Source organism: Meriones unguiculatus, chromosome 14 (genome assembly GCF_030254825.1).
Source record: "Meriones unguiculatus strain TT.TT164.6M chromosome 14, Bangor_MerUng_6.1, whole genome shotgun sequence".
In the NCBI taxonomy this organism is placed as follows: domain Eukaryota; kingdom Metazoa; phylum Chordata; class Mammalia; order Rodentia; family Muridae; genus Meriones; species Meriones unguiculatus.
This window is the reverse complement of record NC_083361.1, coordinates 73,055,544-73,071,997: the sequence shown is the minus strand read 5'-3', so window position 1 is coordinate 73,071,997 and position 16,454 is coordinate 73,055,544. Positions and strand designations below refer to the sequence as shown.

Here is a 16,454-nt window from a genome sequence, read left to right as displayed (position 1 = left end):
GTTCAATGCACATCCCATCTGTCTTTCTAAATGAGGATTGATCATCTTACCCCATGTCCGCTCAATTGATTATCTTTTTTAGGTGTATAGATTTCATTATGTTTGTCATATCTTATAGGTCTATATAAGTGAGTATATACCGTGTAAAACATTCTCTTTAGATACCTAATCTATCTAAATCTATTACTGCTGCACTAAGGATAGAAAGAGGATATTGAGGTTTCAGTTTAATTTATCTACCTAGGCACAAAATGTGTGTGTGTGTGTGTGTGTGTGTGTGTGTGTCAGAGGACAAAACTTTAAGGGGAATAGAGTTTAGCAAGAAGTTATTTTAACACAAACGTAAGCAAAGGATTAACAGAAAGAAGAGCTCTTAGCGGACTGGAACTGCACACTCACGTGTGTAAGTGTTATCTGTTCAGGATGAAGCCTCTCCCATCACTCAAACAAGGTCTATTGTGGTTAACACGGATGATTAAGCACGAACAGCGGGTCCGTAACACTCCCCCGAATACAGGAATACAGGCTGTACTATTTGGCACGTTGTCTTTTCTTTCTGACGTTCTTGCTTATCTCTCCAGCCCTGTCAGAACAGTTGCAGAGAGAAAACGTGAAGTGTCCCCCGAAAGGAGGCCTGCCGGGTTTTCTTTTCAGCAGGCAGATGTCTCCTTAGCCTAACTGCAATTGGTTCAGAGTAAGCCAGAAATATCAGGAGGCGGAGAAAGTCTTGGGAACGACTTCTGTTCCCCAGGGTAGTAGTGGAAGGAAACTTCAACCGCAGCTGCGGGGCCACCGGAGAGAGCTGGTGAGGAAGGAAGGACAGAGTTACCGGGGATGTGGAACCCGCTGCAGGACACCGGCTCCACGGTGGCCGCCGGAAGCCGCCAGCGCTGGATCTGCGCGGGGGCACTGGTGCTGGCTTTCTCCGGAACCTTCATCATTGGCTTCGTCTTCGGTAGGGCGCATTTGCGGGGCCAAGCTGGGTCTGCTCCGGAGGCGACCCTGGTGGTGGCTCTCCCTGGATGCCTTGATCCGCATGGGGCAAGACGGAAGTAGTTCTTGAGAGTTAAGCACAGGTTTGCCGGGGTCTGTGTAGGATCGAGTTTTGAAAAAGCTGCTTGTGGGATTGATTTGCACAGATTAAAGTCAGATCTAAAAAACAAAACTCCCAAAACCCCCAGAAAGGAGAGTTTTGACCCACTGGAACCCTGCCACACTTCTCCCGACAGATCCCTAGGGGTTTCTGGTCCAGATCTTTCGGAGAGGTTGGCATTGAGTGACTTGCCTGCTTGGGGGTTTAGTGAAGCCCATCCCTGGGCATTTCAGGGGATCAATGTGCAAGGAATCTCTTTCTGGTCACATTCTTCCTTGGGCATAACAGAGAGTCATTCTGGGAAACGTGAACTAATGTCAGCACTCCCTGAAAACATCCTTAGCAGGGAGGTCTTTGCGCTTAGTTCAGATTTAGCCCAACTCTGTAAGAAACCTTGAGCCGCACAGGCTAGCTGACTTATGAATTCAGAGTTTGTATCACTAATACTCATTTACTGTGAAAAAGTTACGATGTCTTTTTCAATCTTAGCTTCCCCAGTCTTTATAATGAAGCTAATATGAGCACCTAATAGATAATAGAACCTGAAACAGCATTCAAAGCTCTGTTAGAACACTGGGTCTTGAGGACATCGGACCTGATTCTAACTGGACTTTAGCAGACAGGACAGTCTAAAGTGTTGTCATACATTTATCTTTGCTTTGAGTTATGAATCACTTCTCTGGGATTTATAAAAACAGTCTATGGACCAATAGCGAAGCCCCGAGCCAAGACTTGACTCTTAGCTATCAAAAAGGTATTAGTAGCTACCCATGGTTGTTGTGGGGCTTCAATGAGAGATGTGCTCAGAAAGAGGAATTGAATTGAATTTCTCTAATTTTAGTTTAAAAGCAAGAAACAAGGGTTGGGAAGGCTAGCACTGGATTCAAAGGCTACATGTTTCTACTTTGTTACCTCCACTGTGATCCTTGTTCACAACGATCTTGTTCAGAGCAAAGACTGTTAATTTCGTAGTGTTCTCCCTCCCCCACAGGCCTCTATCTTTTTCATTTGTGATTTGTTTTTCAGACCTTGGCTTTAATCTATCATTCTCACGGTGTTCTTCCCTAATCTCACAGTCAACTCCAGTTACTTTTGTACGCAGAAGGAATATTAAAATTCTTTTTTATTTTTATTTTATTTTTGCCTAACCACCTGTTTCAATGTGCATGTTTATGCACCTGTGTGTTTGTGCATGTGTTGTTAATACTGGGAAAGCTCTATCAAGGTTGCCAGGGTAACCTTCTTTATTCCCAGGTCAGGTACTCTGCAAGGGTTTACAGATATATATGATGAGGTCCCTCTCAGATTTAAATCATTTTATGAGGCCAGAGGCAAAGGTGCTGGTTATAAACTGTCTGGCTTTCTGTGCACTGGATTTCTTACCGGGATGTCCAGTACATTGTAGTTTTCTGCAGCTTTCCAAACTTCAATTTCTCAAGCATATTTCAGGTGGAAACAAAATATCAACATATTTTGTTTTAGTTTCAATTTCAAAGCAAACTAAAAATCTGAGGCTTTTTTTCAATGCTTTGAGACAATATGCATATTTGAAATATATTCATAGTTATGAGTCTCTTTATTTTTGATTATCTGCATATGCTTGTATTTGTGGGAATGTGCAAATGTACATTTGAGAGCAGGTGCCCATTCGGGTGTAAACTGCCAGAGTGGTGGGGATCAAACTCAGGACCTTTGCAAGAACAGTACATGCTCTTAACTGATGAACAATCTTTTTAGTCACTGTACTCATAAATAATTCATTATAATCATTTTTTAAATGATTATTCTAGCTGTACAGAGTCACAAGCAATTATCGGCAAGGGAAGATAATGTAGAAAAAGTACATTTTCAAAACATTTTGTCTCCGATAGTGGAAACAATAATACAACATTGAATTTTCTCACTGAATTTCAACACAGATAATTGAAATTGGGTTAAAATAACATTGTACTTGCTTTGCAATAAAAAAGGATAGATAAAGAAAATATCAAAATTTCAGCTAATATGTGGGATAATTAACTGTGTCTTACATAAAAATAAGACCCTGCCATGAGCTCATATCTAATTCATACATTTGCTTTTTTTTTTTTTTTCAGGGTGGTTCATAAAATCCTCCAGTGAAACTACTAATAATGTTCCCTATCCTGGCATGAAGAAGGCATTTTTGCATGAATTGAAGGCTGAGAACATCAAGACATTTTTATAGTAAGAATATACCTGTATTACATGCTGTACAGGGAGGATTACACCTTCGGCTTTAACTTCCTATCAGAGTGGAACTGAGCAAACATTTCATGTAAAAGGACCAGCTGTTGTAAGCCAGCAAATACATATCACGACTACTTAACTTTGCCTCCACAGCACAAAACAAACCATAAGGAAGTATGTGGCAAATACTTACTGGTCCTGATAAAATTGTGCTCATGATCACTGAAATTTGATTTTCATTTGTTGATGCATTATAAAAATTAATTTGTATTTCCTCACATACTTCAAATATAAAGGTGTTCTTTTCCTGTGGACTGTACAAAAACAGATTGTGGACAGATTTGGATGGAGGATATTACTTTGCTGACTCATCCTTTAATAATCATCCTTTAAAAATAGATAGTAGGTTTTAGTCAAGAAAAAGCTGATACACAGAAGTTAGCTTGAGCTCCATTTTGGCTCATTAATAGGGAAATAACTTTGAATGACTAAGGAATCTTCCCAAACTTTTATTCTCATATCTTTGAGATGAGGATAAAGACACTGCTGTGATAAGGATGAAACTGGAAAACAGATGTTTTGAAAAAATCAAAAACTAACTCTATTCTTATTAAAATAGTATAAAGCAAAAGAGATAAAAGAATACAATTTAAAAGTTTTGGGCCTTGCACATCCTAGGCCTGAGCTCTGCTACTGAACATGTGCAAGGCCCTGGGTATTATCCTCAATAATGCAAGAAACTAAAAGTTAAAAGTAATCAAAAAGCTAAATTTATGTTTATTTAAAAGTAAGATGTGGATGTTGGAAGAATAGTATCTCTAATCAATTAGAATACTTTATAGTTTTTCAACAAATCAGAATAGTATATGTGTCAAAAAGATTTGGAATCTCTCTAATGATCAAAGGATTTCCTAGTGAACACAAAGTGAATTGATATAAAGGACCATTAAATATTTACAAATGAATAGAGTTGCATATCTGTAGGAATACACGTATGTACCTACATCAATTACATTAGAGTTACTATTTGTAATTAATAATTAGTAATAATAAACTATTGCTTTCAAAAGGGCCCCATAGAGTGAGAGGCATTGGACTTAAACTTCTTCGTGGAAAATCTTGCATTTACCTCAATATATTGTGTATTATAGGCATAGCAAAAGTAAGTATGTCTTGGTGCTTAAAGACAGACTAAACATTAATGTTTAAACATTTTCAATTTTCTTTCACCAGTAATTTTACACGGACACCACACTTGGCAGGAACAGAACAAAATTTTGAGCTTACAAAGCAAATTCAGGCCCAGTGGAAAGAATTTGGCCTGGATTCGGTTGAGTTAAGCCATTATGATGTCCTGTTGTCCTACCCAAACAAGACACTTTCCAACTACATCTCAATAATTGATGAAGATGGAAATGAGGTAAGTAAAACAAAACATAAAACAAAGACTGTAAGAAACACTCCACCCCAGCTGTATCATTTCCAAATATTTATTGAATTTAGTATATTTAGATTTGTGATTTTCCTATAAAAATCTCTTTATCAATATAAGTTTGTTTCTTAGAGTTTTTGAATTTAGTGTGTTTTAGGAATTTTTTTTAAATGCATGCTTCATTATAGTGACTTTCTGCTTTTTAGTATTACATACAATTTCAAATGTAATATATAGTTAAGATTCTGAGTGATTAAAAAGATATTCTTTACAGGTTTAAACCATAAAGACATTATACATATTTAGGGTTAGCCTGGATATATAGAGACCCAGTGTGGAGTTTGAGCTAGCAAAGATTTATTAATTTAAAACTTATATTTTCTAACCTGTTTTTAGCCAAAACACCTAGACAAAGGGAATGATTATTTCTCAGATGACCCTGTGCATGGGCTTTTACTAAGACCTTGTCTTAGGCCTTTGGAAGGAAATTCAGTTTGAAGGCATAGTATACCTTCAGGCTGGGGGCGACACACCCACAGTGGTTCAGGTCCCGTCACATCAATCAATACCTCCGAGACTTCTCTGCATGACAAGCCTATGGAAGCATTTTCTCAATTAACATTCCCTCTTCTAGATTTCTCTATATTTCTGTCAAGTTGACAAAAAACAAGCCACCAAAACTCTTTACCAATAAACCGTATTAGTTAATCATAACATATGTATTTTTAAAATCATGTTAATCCTGACAATGAGAACAAACATTAAAAAATTCTAAGCCAAATATGGTTATGCATGCCTGTAATCCCAGAGGTGTAAAGGGTGAAGCAAGAAGATTTTAATTCTAGGCCAGGCTGGGTTAGCAAGATGTTGTCTCAATGAATAAATGAATAAGAAAATAATTTAAGAAGAAGAAAGTGTAAATTAAAAAAACAACTACAGATGAATGATTACTGAAATACCTCTTATGCAAACTTGTGATAGTTGAAGCAGTTATTAGAGAACTTGAACCTTACATTTTTATTAAAAATAAAAATTGGTTATCATCAAGCTGAGCATTCTTCAGAAGATGATACCAGGACTAGTAAAGTCAACACAAAGATGGTAATAAAGGAAATCTAAAGCAAAGACATAATTAACAAAACATGAAGTCAAGATAGAAATTGCTAAAGACTAAGTTTGGTATTTGAAGATATTAGTAAAATGACATTTTTGTGACTGAAACAAGAAGTACAAAAATAACAAAATCAATGTTAGATATATCTTCAGTTGTTACAGAGATTTTAAAATGTGAAACTATGCTAAGAATAATGATGGCTAAAAGCTAGAAAATTTAGGTGAAGTAGAAGAATGCATCTTACTTTTATTTTGTTCTTTTTAAAATTTAAGTTTGTATTTCTGTATGTCACTGTAGTGCTGCATTAACAAAGCATCTATGTACCAGCCCATAGATAATATCGACAGCAAAGTGCAACTTCCTACACAACCACCACTGTTTTAGTATTGATTTTTTGAGACAAAGAATTTAAATATGTATCCAAGTTGGCCTAGAATTCATGAGTTAGTACATACTGACTTGGAATCCCATGTTTATCGTTTTTACACAGGTTCCTGAATACTGGGATGAGAGTTATATACTATCACAGCTGAATAAAACTGTGATTTTCAAAAGTGAAACTGCCTTTCTGGATAGGAATTGAGCATTTTAGCGAGAGTCCTCCCTCTTGATTAGTTTCTTTAGTTGTACAGATTTTAGTAGGTTTATCCTATATTATATGTCTATATGAGTGAGTATATACCGTGTGCATCTTTCTGCTTCTGGGATAGCTCACTCAGGATGATCTTTTCCAGATTCCACCATTTACCTGCAAATTTCATGATTTCCTTGTTTTTTATTGCTGAGTAATATTCCATTGTGTAGATGTACCACAATTTGTGCATCCATTCCTCCACTGAGGGGCATCTGGGCTGTTTCCAGCTTCTGGCTATTACAAATAAAGCTGCTACAAACATGGTGGAGCAAATGTCCTTTTTGTGTACTTGAGCTTCTTTTGGATATATGCCTAGGAGTGGTATAGCTGGATCTTGAGGAAGCACTATTCCTAGTTGTCTGAGAAAGTGCCAGATTGCTCTCCAGAGTGGTTGTACAAGTTTACATTCCCACCAGCAGTGGAGGAGGGTTCCCCTTTCTCCACAACCTCTCCAGCATGTGTTGTCTCTTGAGTTTTTGATCTTAGCCATTCTGATGGGTGAAAGGTGAAATCTTAGGGTTGTTTTGATTTGCATTTCCCTGATGGCTAATGAGGTTGAGCATTTCTTTAAGTGTTTCTCTGCCATTCGATATTCCTCTGCAGAGAATTCTTTGTTCAGCTCTGTACCCCATTTTTTAATTGGATTACTTGATTTTTTGCTGTTTAACTTCTTTAGTTCTTTATATATACTGTCAGTTTTAGGATAGTTATCATATTTTATATTTAACTTTTTTGCAGTATTTCTGTCATCCCTCTTTTTTTTTTTTTTTTTTTTTTTTTTTCAATGCAGTTTATTCAGGAACATTGAACAATCCTCGGACCCCGGGGAAAGCCAGCCCACAGCTTAAATAACCTCTGGGTAGCCAACCCAGGCGTGCCACGGGGGCAATGCAGATAGGTCCACCTACATGGAAGCAAGCCAGATCCTCGGCCTTAGCCAAATGTGGAGTTGTTCGTGACAGAGAGCACTCACCATCGGGAAGGTGGAAGGCAGAAACCAGCTTCATCTTTAAGGCATAGCATTCCGCAGCTCTCTACAGTTCCCCCTTTTTGTTTTAGACGCATCAGGCAAGAGTAGAGGTCTGATCTCTGATATTAGAAATAAATTGGGACTTTGTACAGATGTTCATTTAGGTGTCATCCACCCAAAGAGCATCAGACCCGTCCGATACCTTTTTCTCAGAGGCGGGACCTGGGGCATCAACCCGCATGCAATCAGACATGCTCTTCTCTGGGTCCAAAGCGGCTGACCCTGAGTGCAGTGCTTAGCCTCGCATCCTGAGCGTATCATTTTAGCTTTTTATGGTATCCAGCCATGCTTGGGGAGAATGTCCTGCTTCAATGGCTGTAAAGGCCTGAATGATCATGGCTGCATCACACTGTTGTGAGACTCTAATCTTGCATATATACCACAGGCAAACCAAGGAGACCAACACCAGAAGGCCTGCTGACTCTCCCATGCCCGCCCATTCCTTCAGATGATTCATGGCTGCAGCAATCCATGTTGATAATCCTCTGGCTAGTCCTGCGTCCACTCCGGTAGAATTTACTGTGACAATGGCCACTCTCAGCTGCTCCATCGTAGTATCGAATTCTCCAGTCCAATTACCTAAAATATAGCTCGACAATTGTTTAGACAGATTTGCAGCGCAGGAAAAATTCTCATGTTGTATGCTAGTGACACAAAGTCCAGCATACTTTCATTGACAGCCAGGTTGAGCGATTTGCCATAGGGTATCAATTTGCTCCTGCAAGAGGCCAATCCTCTGATTGAACACCATCAAGCTTCCTTTTAGTTGAGCATTAATTCCTTTATGTACAACTAAGGCATGAGCTACATTGGCTAAATGATTATTCAGGGTTTGACCAGTCTGCCCAGTATGACTCATGGCTAATGCCCTGGTGGTAGCTCCAACAGCCATCAATGAGATGGTAGTAACAATGGTGGCTGTAGTTCCAAGATCCCTTTTCTGTCTGAAGAGAGTCATAGCGTGAGGGGCATCAATGGGCATAGGCACCCAGTGAGGCATGCGAGTAACCAGGGCATACCTAACTTTACTAGCATTCCAGCATTGGGCAAAAAAGCAAGTATCATTACCACAATTACTTGGCTCTATCTGGCTAATAATGAATAAAAATGGGGGATATAGACAAACAGGTGTGGGCTTATAGGAAATATTATGAGAAGCCTTAACCCCTCGTTGGAACATCCTGCGTCAGTTCTAGAACTAGCAGTAGTGGTGTCCAAGGTCTGAGTAGGTTCAGGAGACCATTGCCCCCAGGGGCGAGACGTGCTCCATGCCAATTGACTAACTCCATGTTTTCCTCCAATTTTGAAAGTCATTTAAGGTTCTTAAATTATTTTTTTCCCTTTTTTTCTTAAATTTTTCATCAATTACACTTTATTCATTCTGCATCCCCCTATAAGCCCCTCCCTCCTCCCATCCCAATCCCACCCTCCCTCCTCCCTCTGCTTGCATGCCACTCCCCAAGTCCACTAATAGGGGAGGTTCTCCTCTCCTTTCTGTTCTTAGTCTGTCAGTTCACATCAAAAGTGGCTGTATTGTCCTGTACTGTGGCCTGGTAAGGCTGCACCCCCCCCCCCCAGAGGGAGGTGATCAAAGAGCAGGCCAATCAGATTATGTCAGAGGCAGTCCCTCTTCACATTACTGTGTAACCCAATTGGACTCTGAACTGCCCTGGGCTACATCTGTGCAGGGGTTCTGGGTTATCTCCATGAATAGTCCTTGGTTGGAGTATGAGTCACTGGGAAGTTCCCTATGATCAAATTTTCTTGTTCTGTTGCTCTCCTTGTGGAGACCCTGTCCTCTCCAGCTCTTACTATTTCCCAGTTCTTACCTAAAATTCCGTTCACTCTGCCCAACAGTTGCCCATCAGGCTCAGCATCTGCTTTGATAGTCTGAAGGGCAGAGGCTTTCAGAGGCCCTCTGTGGTAGGTTCCTAGGTTGTTTCCTGTTTTCTTCTTCTTCTGATGTCCATCCTCTATGCCTTTCTGGATGGGGATTGGACGTTTTAGTTAGGGTCCTCTCTCTTGCTTAGTTTCTTTAGATGCACAGGTTTTAGTGGGTTTGTCCTATGTTGTATGTCTATATGAGTGAGTATATACCATGTGTGTCTTTTTGCTTCTGAGACAACTCACTCAGGATGATCCTTTCCAGATCCCACCATTTACCTGCAAATTTCATGATTTCCTTATTTTTCATTGCTGAGTAATATTCCATTGTGTAGATGTACCACAATTTCTGCATCCATTCTTCAGTTGAGGGGCATCTGGGTTGTTTCCAGCTTCTGGCTATTACAAATAAAGCTGCTACAAACATGGTTGAGCAAATATCCTTTTTGTGTACTTGAGCCTCTTTTGGATATATGCCCAGTAGTGGTATGGCTGGATCTTGAGGAAGCGCTATTCCTAGTTGTCTGAGAAAGCGCCAGATTGATTTCCAGAGTGGTTGTACAAGTTTACATTCCCACCAGCAGTGGAGAAGGGTTCCCCTTTCTCCACAACCTCTCCAGCATGTGTTGTCACTTGAGTTTTTGATCTTGGCCATTCTCATGGGTGTAAGGTGAAATCTCAGGGTTGTTTTGATTTGCATTTCCCTAATGGCTAATGAGGTTGAGCATTTCTTTAAGTGCTTCTCTGCCATTCGGTATTCCTCTACAGAGAATTCTCTGTTTAGCTCTGTTCCCCATTTTTTAAGTGGATTACTTGGTTTGCTGCTTTTCAGCTTCTTTAGTTCTTTATATATACTGGATATGAGTCCTCTGTCAGATAAAGGGTTGGTGAAGATTCTTTCCCAATCTGTAGGTGGTCGCTTTGTTTTGATGACAGTGTCCTTTGCTTTACAGAAGCTTTTCAGTTTCATGAGGTCCCATTTATTGGTTGTTGCTCTTAGAGTCTGTGCTGTTGGTGTTCTGTTCAGGAAGTTTCCCCCTGTACCAATGAGTTCTAGGGTATTTCCCACTTTTTTTTCAAGCCGATTTAATGTGTCTGGTTTTATGTTGAGGTCTTTGATCCACTTGGACTTCAGTTTTGTGCAGGGTGACAAGTATGGATCTATTTTCATTTTTCTACATGTAGACATCCAGTTAGACCAGCACCATTTGTTGAAGATGCTATCTTTTTTCCATTGTATGGTTTTGGCGTCTTTGTCAAAGATCAGGTGTCCATAAGTGTGTGGGTTTATTTCTGGGTCCTCTGTTCGGTTCCATTGATCCACCATTCTGTTTCTATGCCAGTACCATGCAGTTTTTAAAACTGTTGCTCTATAGTACAACTTAAGATCAGGGATGGAGATACCTCCAGAAGATCTTTTATTGTAGAGGATTGTTTTAGCAATTCTGGGTTTCTTGTTATTCCATATGAAGTTGAGAATTTTCCTTTCCAGGTCTGTAAAGAATTGTGTTGGTAATTTGATGGGCATTGCATTGAATCTGTAGATTGCTTTTGGTAAGATGGCCATTTTTACTATGTTAATCCTACCAAGCCATGAGCATGGGAGATCTTTCCATCTTCTCATATCTTCTTCTAATTCTTTCTTCAGAGATTTGAAATTTTTTTCATACAAGTCTTTGACTTCCTTGGTTAGGGTTACTCCGAGGTACCTTATGTCATTTGTGGCTATTGTGAAGGGTGTTGTTTCCTTAATTTCTTTCTCAGCCCTTTTGTCTTTTGTATACAGGAGGGCTACTGATTTTTTTGAGTTAATTTTGTATCCGGCCACTTTGCTGAAGGTGTTTATCAGCTGTAGGAGTTCCCTGGTAGAGTTTTTGGGGTCACTCACGTATACTATCATATCATCTGCAAATAGTGATAATTTGACTTCTTCCTTTCCAATTTGTATCCCCTTGATCTCCTTCAACTGTCTTATTGCTCTAGCAAGGACTTCCAACACTATGTTGAAGAGATATGGAGAGAGTGGGCAGCCTTGTCTTGTCCCTGATTTCAGTGGAATTGCTTTAAGTTTCTCTCCATTCAGTTTGATGTTGGCTATAGGCTTGCTGTATATCGCCTTTACTATGTTTAGATATGTGCCTTGTATCCCTGATCTCTCCAATACTTTGAACATGAATGGATGTTGGATTTTGTCAAAGGCTTTTTCAGCATCTAGGGAGATTATCATGTGGTTTTTTTCTTTCAGTTTGTTAATATGGTGGATCACATTGATGGATTTCCGTATATTGAACCACCCCTGCATACCTGGGATAAAGCCTACTTGGTCATAGTGGATAATATCTTTGATGTGTTCTTGGATTCGGTTTGCAAGTATTTTATTAAGTATTTTTGCATCAATGTTCATAAGGGAGATTGGCCGGAAATTCTCTTTCTTTGTTGAGTCTTTGTGAGGTTTAGGTACCAAGGTGACTGTGGCTTCATAGAATGAATTTGGTAATATTCCTTCTGTTTCTATTTTGTGGAATAGTTTGAAGAGAATTGGTGTTAGCTCTTCTTTGAAGGTCTGGTAGAATTCTGCGCTGAAGCCATCTGGTCCTGGGCTTTTTTTGGATGGGAGACTTTTGATGACCGCCTCTATTTCTTTGGGGGATATAGGTCTATTTAGTTGATTTACCTGGTCCTGGTTCAGCTTTGGTAAGTCAAATCGATCAAGAAAATTGTCCATTTCATTTAGATTTTCAAATTTTGTGGCATATAGACTTTTGAAGTAAGTCCTAATGATTGTTTGGATTTCCTCAGTGTCTGTAGTTATATCCCCCTTTTCATTTCTGATTTTGTTGATTTGGGTGGTGTCTCTCTGCCTTTTAGTTAGCCTGGCTAAGGGTTTGTCGATCTTGTGGATTTTCTCAAAGAACCAGCTCTTGGTTTCATTGATTCTTTGAATTGTTTTATTTGTTTCCAATTGATTGATTTCAGCCCTGATTTTGATTATTTCCAGCCGTCTACTCCTTCTTGGTGTGTCTGCTTCTTCTTTTTCTAGGGTTTTTAAGTGAGCCATTAGGGTGCTTGAATGAGCTGTCTCGAATTTCTTTTTGAAGGCACTTAGTGCTATGAACTTTCCTCTTAGCACTGCTTTCATTGTGTCCCATAAGTTCGGGTATGTTGTGTCTTCATTTTCATTGATTTCTAGAAAGACTTTAATTTCTTTCTTTATTTCTTCCCTGACCCAGCTGTCATTTAGTAACAAGTTGTTCAGTTTCCATGTGTGTGTAGGCTTTTTGTTATTTCTGTTATTGTTGAGGTCCAGCTTTATTCCATGGTGATCAGACAAGATACATGGGATTATTTCAATCTTCTTGTATTTGTTGAGGCTTGCTTTGTGACCCACTATGTGGTCTATTTTGGAGAAGGTTCCATGAGGTGCTGAGAAGAAGGTAAATTCTTTTTTGTTTGGGTGTAAAGTTCTGTAAATGTCTGTTAGGTCCATTTGATTCATGACCTCTGTCAGAGACATTGTTTCTTTGTTTAATTTCTGTTTGGTTGACCTGTCCTTTGTTGAGAGTGGGGTGTTGAAGTCTCCCACTATTAATGTGTGTGGATCTATATGTGCTTTAAATTTTATCAATGTTTCTTTCACAAATGTGGGTGCCCTTGTATTTGGGGCATATATGTTCAGGATTGTGATGTCTTCCTGGTGGAATTTTCCCTTGATGAGTATGGAGTGTCCTTCCCCATCTCTTTTGATTAATTTTGGTTGAAAGTCTATTTTATCAGATATTAGAATGGCTACTCCTGCTTGCTTCTTGGGTCCGTTTGCTTGGAAAGTCGTCTTCCAACCCTTTACCCTCAGGTAATGTCTATCTTTGTGTCTTAGGTGTGTTTCTTGTATGCAACAGATTGCTGGGTTTTGTTTACGTATCCATTCTGTTAATCTGTGTCTTTTTATTGGAGAGTTGAGTCCATTGATGTTGAGAGAGATTAATGACCAGTGGCTGTTAGATCTCTTGATTTTGATGTTGGCTGTGGTCATCAGGTTGTGTGTTTGGTTGCTTTTTGTTTTACTGAAGTGAGGTTATTTATTTCCTGTGTTTTCTTGAATGTAGCTAGCTTTCTTGGGTTGTATTTTCCCTTCCAGTGTCTTCTGTAATGCTGGATTTGTTTGTAGGTATTGTTGAAATTTGTTTTTGTCATTGAATATCTTGTTTTCTCCATCTATGAGGACTGAGAGTTTTGCTGGGTATAGTAGCCTGGGCTGACATCTGTGTTCTCTTAGGGTCTGCATGATATCTGTCCAGGCCCTTCTGGCTTTCATAGTCTCTGTTGAAAAGTCAGGTGTGATTCTAATGGGTTTGCCATTATATGTTACTTGGCCTTTTTCCCTTGCAGCTTTTAGTATTTTTTCTTTGTTCTGTATACTTACTGTTTTGATTATTATGTGGCGGGAGGATTTTCTTTTCTGGTCAAATTTGCTGGGTGTTCTGTAGGCCTCATGTATTCTAATTGGCCTCTCCTTTAGCTTGGGGAAATTTTCTTCAATGATTTTGTTGAAAATATTTTCTGGGCCTTGGAGAAGGGAGTCTTCTTTTTCCTCTATACCTATTATTCTTAGGTTTTGTCTTTTCATATTGTCTTGCATTTCTTGGACGGTCTGTGTCAGGAATTTTTCAGATTTAACATTTTCTTTGACAGATACATCGATTTCTTCCATTGTATCTTCTACACCTGAGATTCTTTCTTCCATCTCTTGTAGTCTGTTGGTTATGCTTACCTCTGTAGTTCCTGTTTTCTTCCCTAGATTCTTCCTTTCCATTATTTCTTCCATTTGTGTTTTCTTTAATTTTTCCAATTCTATCTTCAGGTCTTGAGTTGTTTTGTTTACTTCCTTCACCTGTCTGATTGTACTTTCCTGTTTTTCTTTTAGTTCCTTCAACTCCGTTTCTTTCATTTCATTCAGTGTTTTAAGCATTTCCTTTCTAAAGGCCATAAACTGTTTGGCTGCAGCTTCCTCTATTTCTTTACGGATGGCAATATTCTGTTTGAGTTTATCTTCCTCTATGTCTTTACGAATCTTATTTGTTTCCTCTGTTATCATCTTCATGAGCATACTTGTTAGGTCATCTTCTTGGATTTCAGTTATGGTGGGGTGTCCAGGGCTACTTGCCCCTGGGTAACTGGGTTCTGGAGATGCCATATTGCTCTGTCTTTTGTTGCTTGAGCTTTTACGCTGGCCTCTACCCATTGTGTTATCTTAGGAGTTTGGGGTTATTTTCTGGTGGTTCCTGGGGATCCTGTGGGGGAGAGAATCCCCTTTGCAGAAAGCTGGATTTTCCTGAAGGATGTCTTCTCAGCTTTTTGGGTATAGTCCCTGGATGGCTGGTGTTTTTTCAGGAGTTACTCACCTCAGGGATATAGACCTGAGTGGTAACTGTGGTCTTTGTTAGTCGAGAGGGTTCTCCTCTCACCCAGGTAAGTCCTGAGGGCAGCTGCCCTGTTTCTGGGTTTCTTGTTGCAAATTTAATGATCAGCTGCTGTGACCCAGTTGGACATCAGGCGTGCCTCAACTGTTTGTGCTTGTGTCTGGAGCACAGCTGAGTGCTGGCGCCTCGGCCCCACTAGACTGCTAGACTTTTTCTAGGGAAGGATTGGGTGATTTAGATCAGTACAGTTTCCTTCCTTCCCCGTGGATTCTCTGGAGACACGGAATCCTAGTGTCTTTTTTTGCCCTGGCGCACACTGCTCAGTGTCCGCCAGCTGGCTGGCCACAGAAATTTGCCTGTGCCTGGAGCACAGCTGTGTGATGGCGGCTCAGTCTCTGCCAGCTGTCTGGTGCGCAGAAACTGCCTGTGTCTGCCTTTGTGGCTTTTGGGAGTCTGAGTGGCTCCCTAAGGTGGGCAATTTTCCGGGGACCTTTTCAGGTTGGGGGTGAGCTGAGTGCTCTGAGATCGGACCCGCCGTTTCTATCTCTGGCGGCGAATCAGGCGCGCAGGCAGGCAGGGCTCTGTGCCGGAACCTGGGTCCCCGGCTCTGGCTCCGGGCTGGCTCCTGGGGTGCCCGTGGAACCCGCCCGAGTCTTTTCCAGGGGATGTCTGGGTGACCTAAGGCCGGTCCCAATCGTTTCCTGTACCCTGGGGTTATCTCTCGACTGAAAATTCCAGTCTCTGATAGTGTGGTGCCCAAGGTTCAGTCTGGGACCGTGACCAGAGACACTGGCTTGTGGCTCTGGGCTGGGGCTGGGGCTGGTGGCCGGCAGCCAAGCGTCTGGCGGAACCGGGATCTCTTCCGCGGTTTAGCCGGGTGAGTTAAAAGCTGATTGAATCCCCCACCGTGGGGTATCCTCTCACCTGGGAAACACAATGACTGTGTTTTATGGCCGAGAGTTCTGATTGCTGTTCACTGAGCTGATCCTGCTGTGCTGCTGCTCAGAATGAGAGTCCTCCCGGCGCCGCCATCTTGCCCCTCCCCATCTGTCATCCCTCTTTAAAAACTATATGGGTGTCCTGAAACTCCATATTTTATCCTTCCAATTTTTAAATATTTCTTTTATAGTTTTTATTTATGCATTGAGCCAAATTATTCTTGTAGGTCTGTCCCAGAATTGTTTAATTTCTATAAATAGCTTTGCATCTTTTAAAATTTGTCTTTTTTGTTGTTGTTTTGTTTTGTTTTGTTTTATATAATTTCTGGCTCTGTGGCCCAGGTTAGCCTTGAATTCTCAGTTTGCTGGCCTGGGTACCCTCACACTGATTTCCGGTCTGTACCTTTAAATGTGTATACTTTGCCTGCTATTTCTTCCCTACACTTATTGAAATTTAGATCCAGTGTCATCTGTATGATAAGTACTAAAAATATAGTCTTTGTCTGCAGGCATTTATTTTCGGTCTGCACCTTTCAGAAGGACTTTGTGAACGTGTGGTGATTTTTTTACCTGTTCTGGATTCTTTCTTACTGCTATGTAGGACTTTTAAAGGTTCAAGTTAAAGAATAATGCATCATGATAATTTCTGTGGGCCTCAAGCAGCACTGCAACTGGATCCTACTCTGAGATAAATTCCCCACCAA

At 40.3% G+C, this 16,454-nt stretch overlaps 1 protein-coding gene across 1 annotated transcript in view; it reads left to right on the top strand.

Moving 5' to 3' along the window:
- The first annotated feature begins 653 nt into the window (after positions 1–653).
- The window catches only part of Folh1 (folate hydrolase 1), an 84,575-nt gene continuing 68,774 nt past the window's right edge, over positions 654–16,454 (top strand). The window contains exons 1-3 of the mRNA XM_021659025.2: positions 654–955; positions 3,190–3,298; positions 4,535–4,721. Of these exons, the coding sequence (XP_021514700.1) occupies positions 835–955; positions 3,190–3,298; positions 4,535–4,721 (417 nt within the window). The 5' untranslated portion in view covers positions 654–834. The remainder of the gene's footprint in view (positions 956–3,189; positions 3,299–4,534; positions 4,722–16,454) is intronic.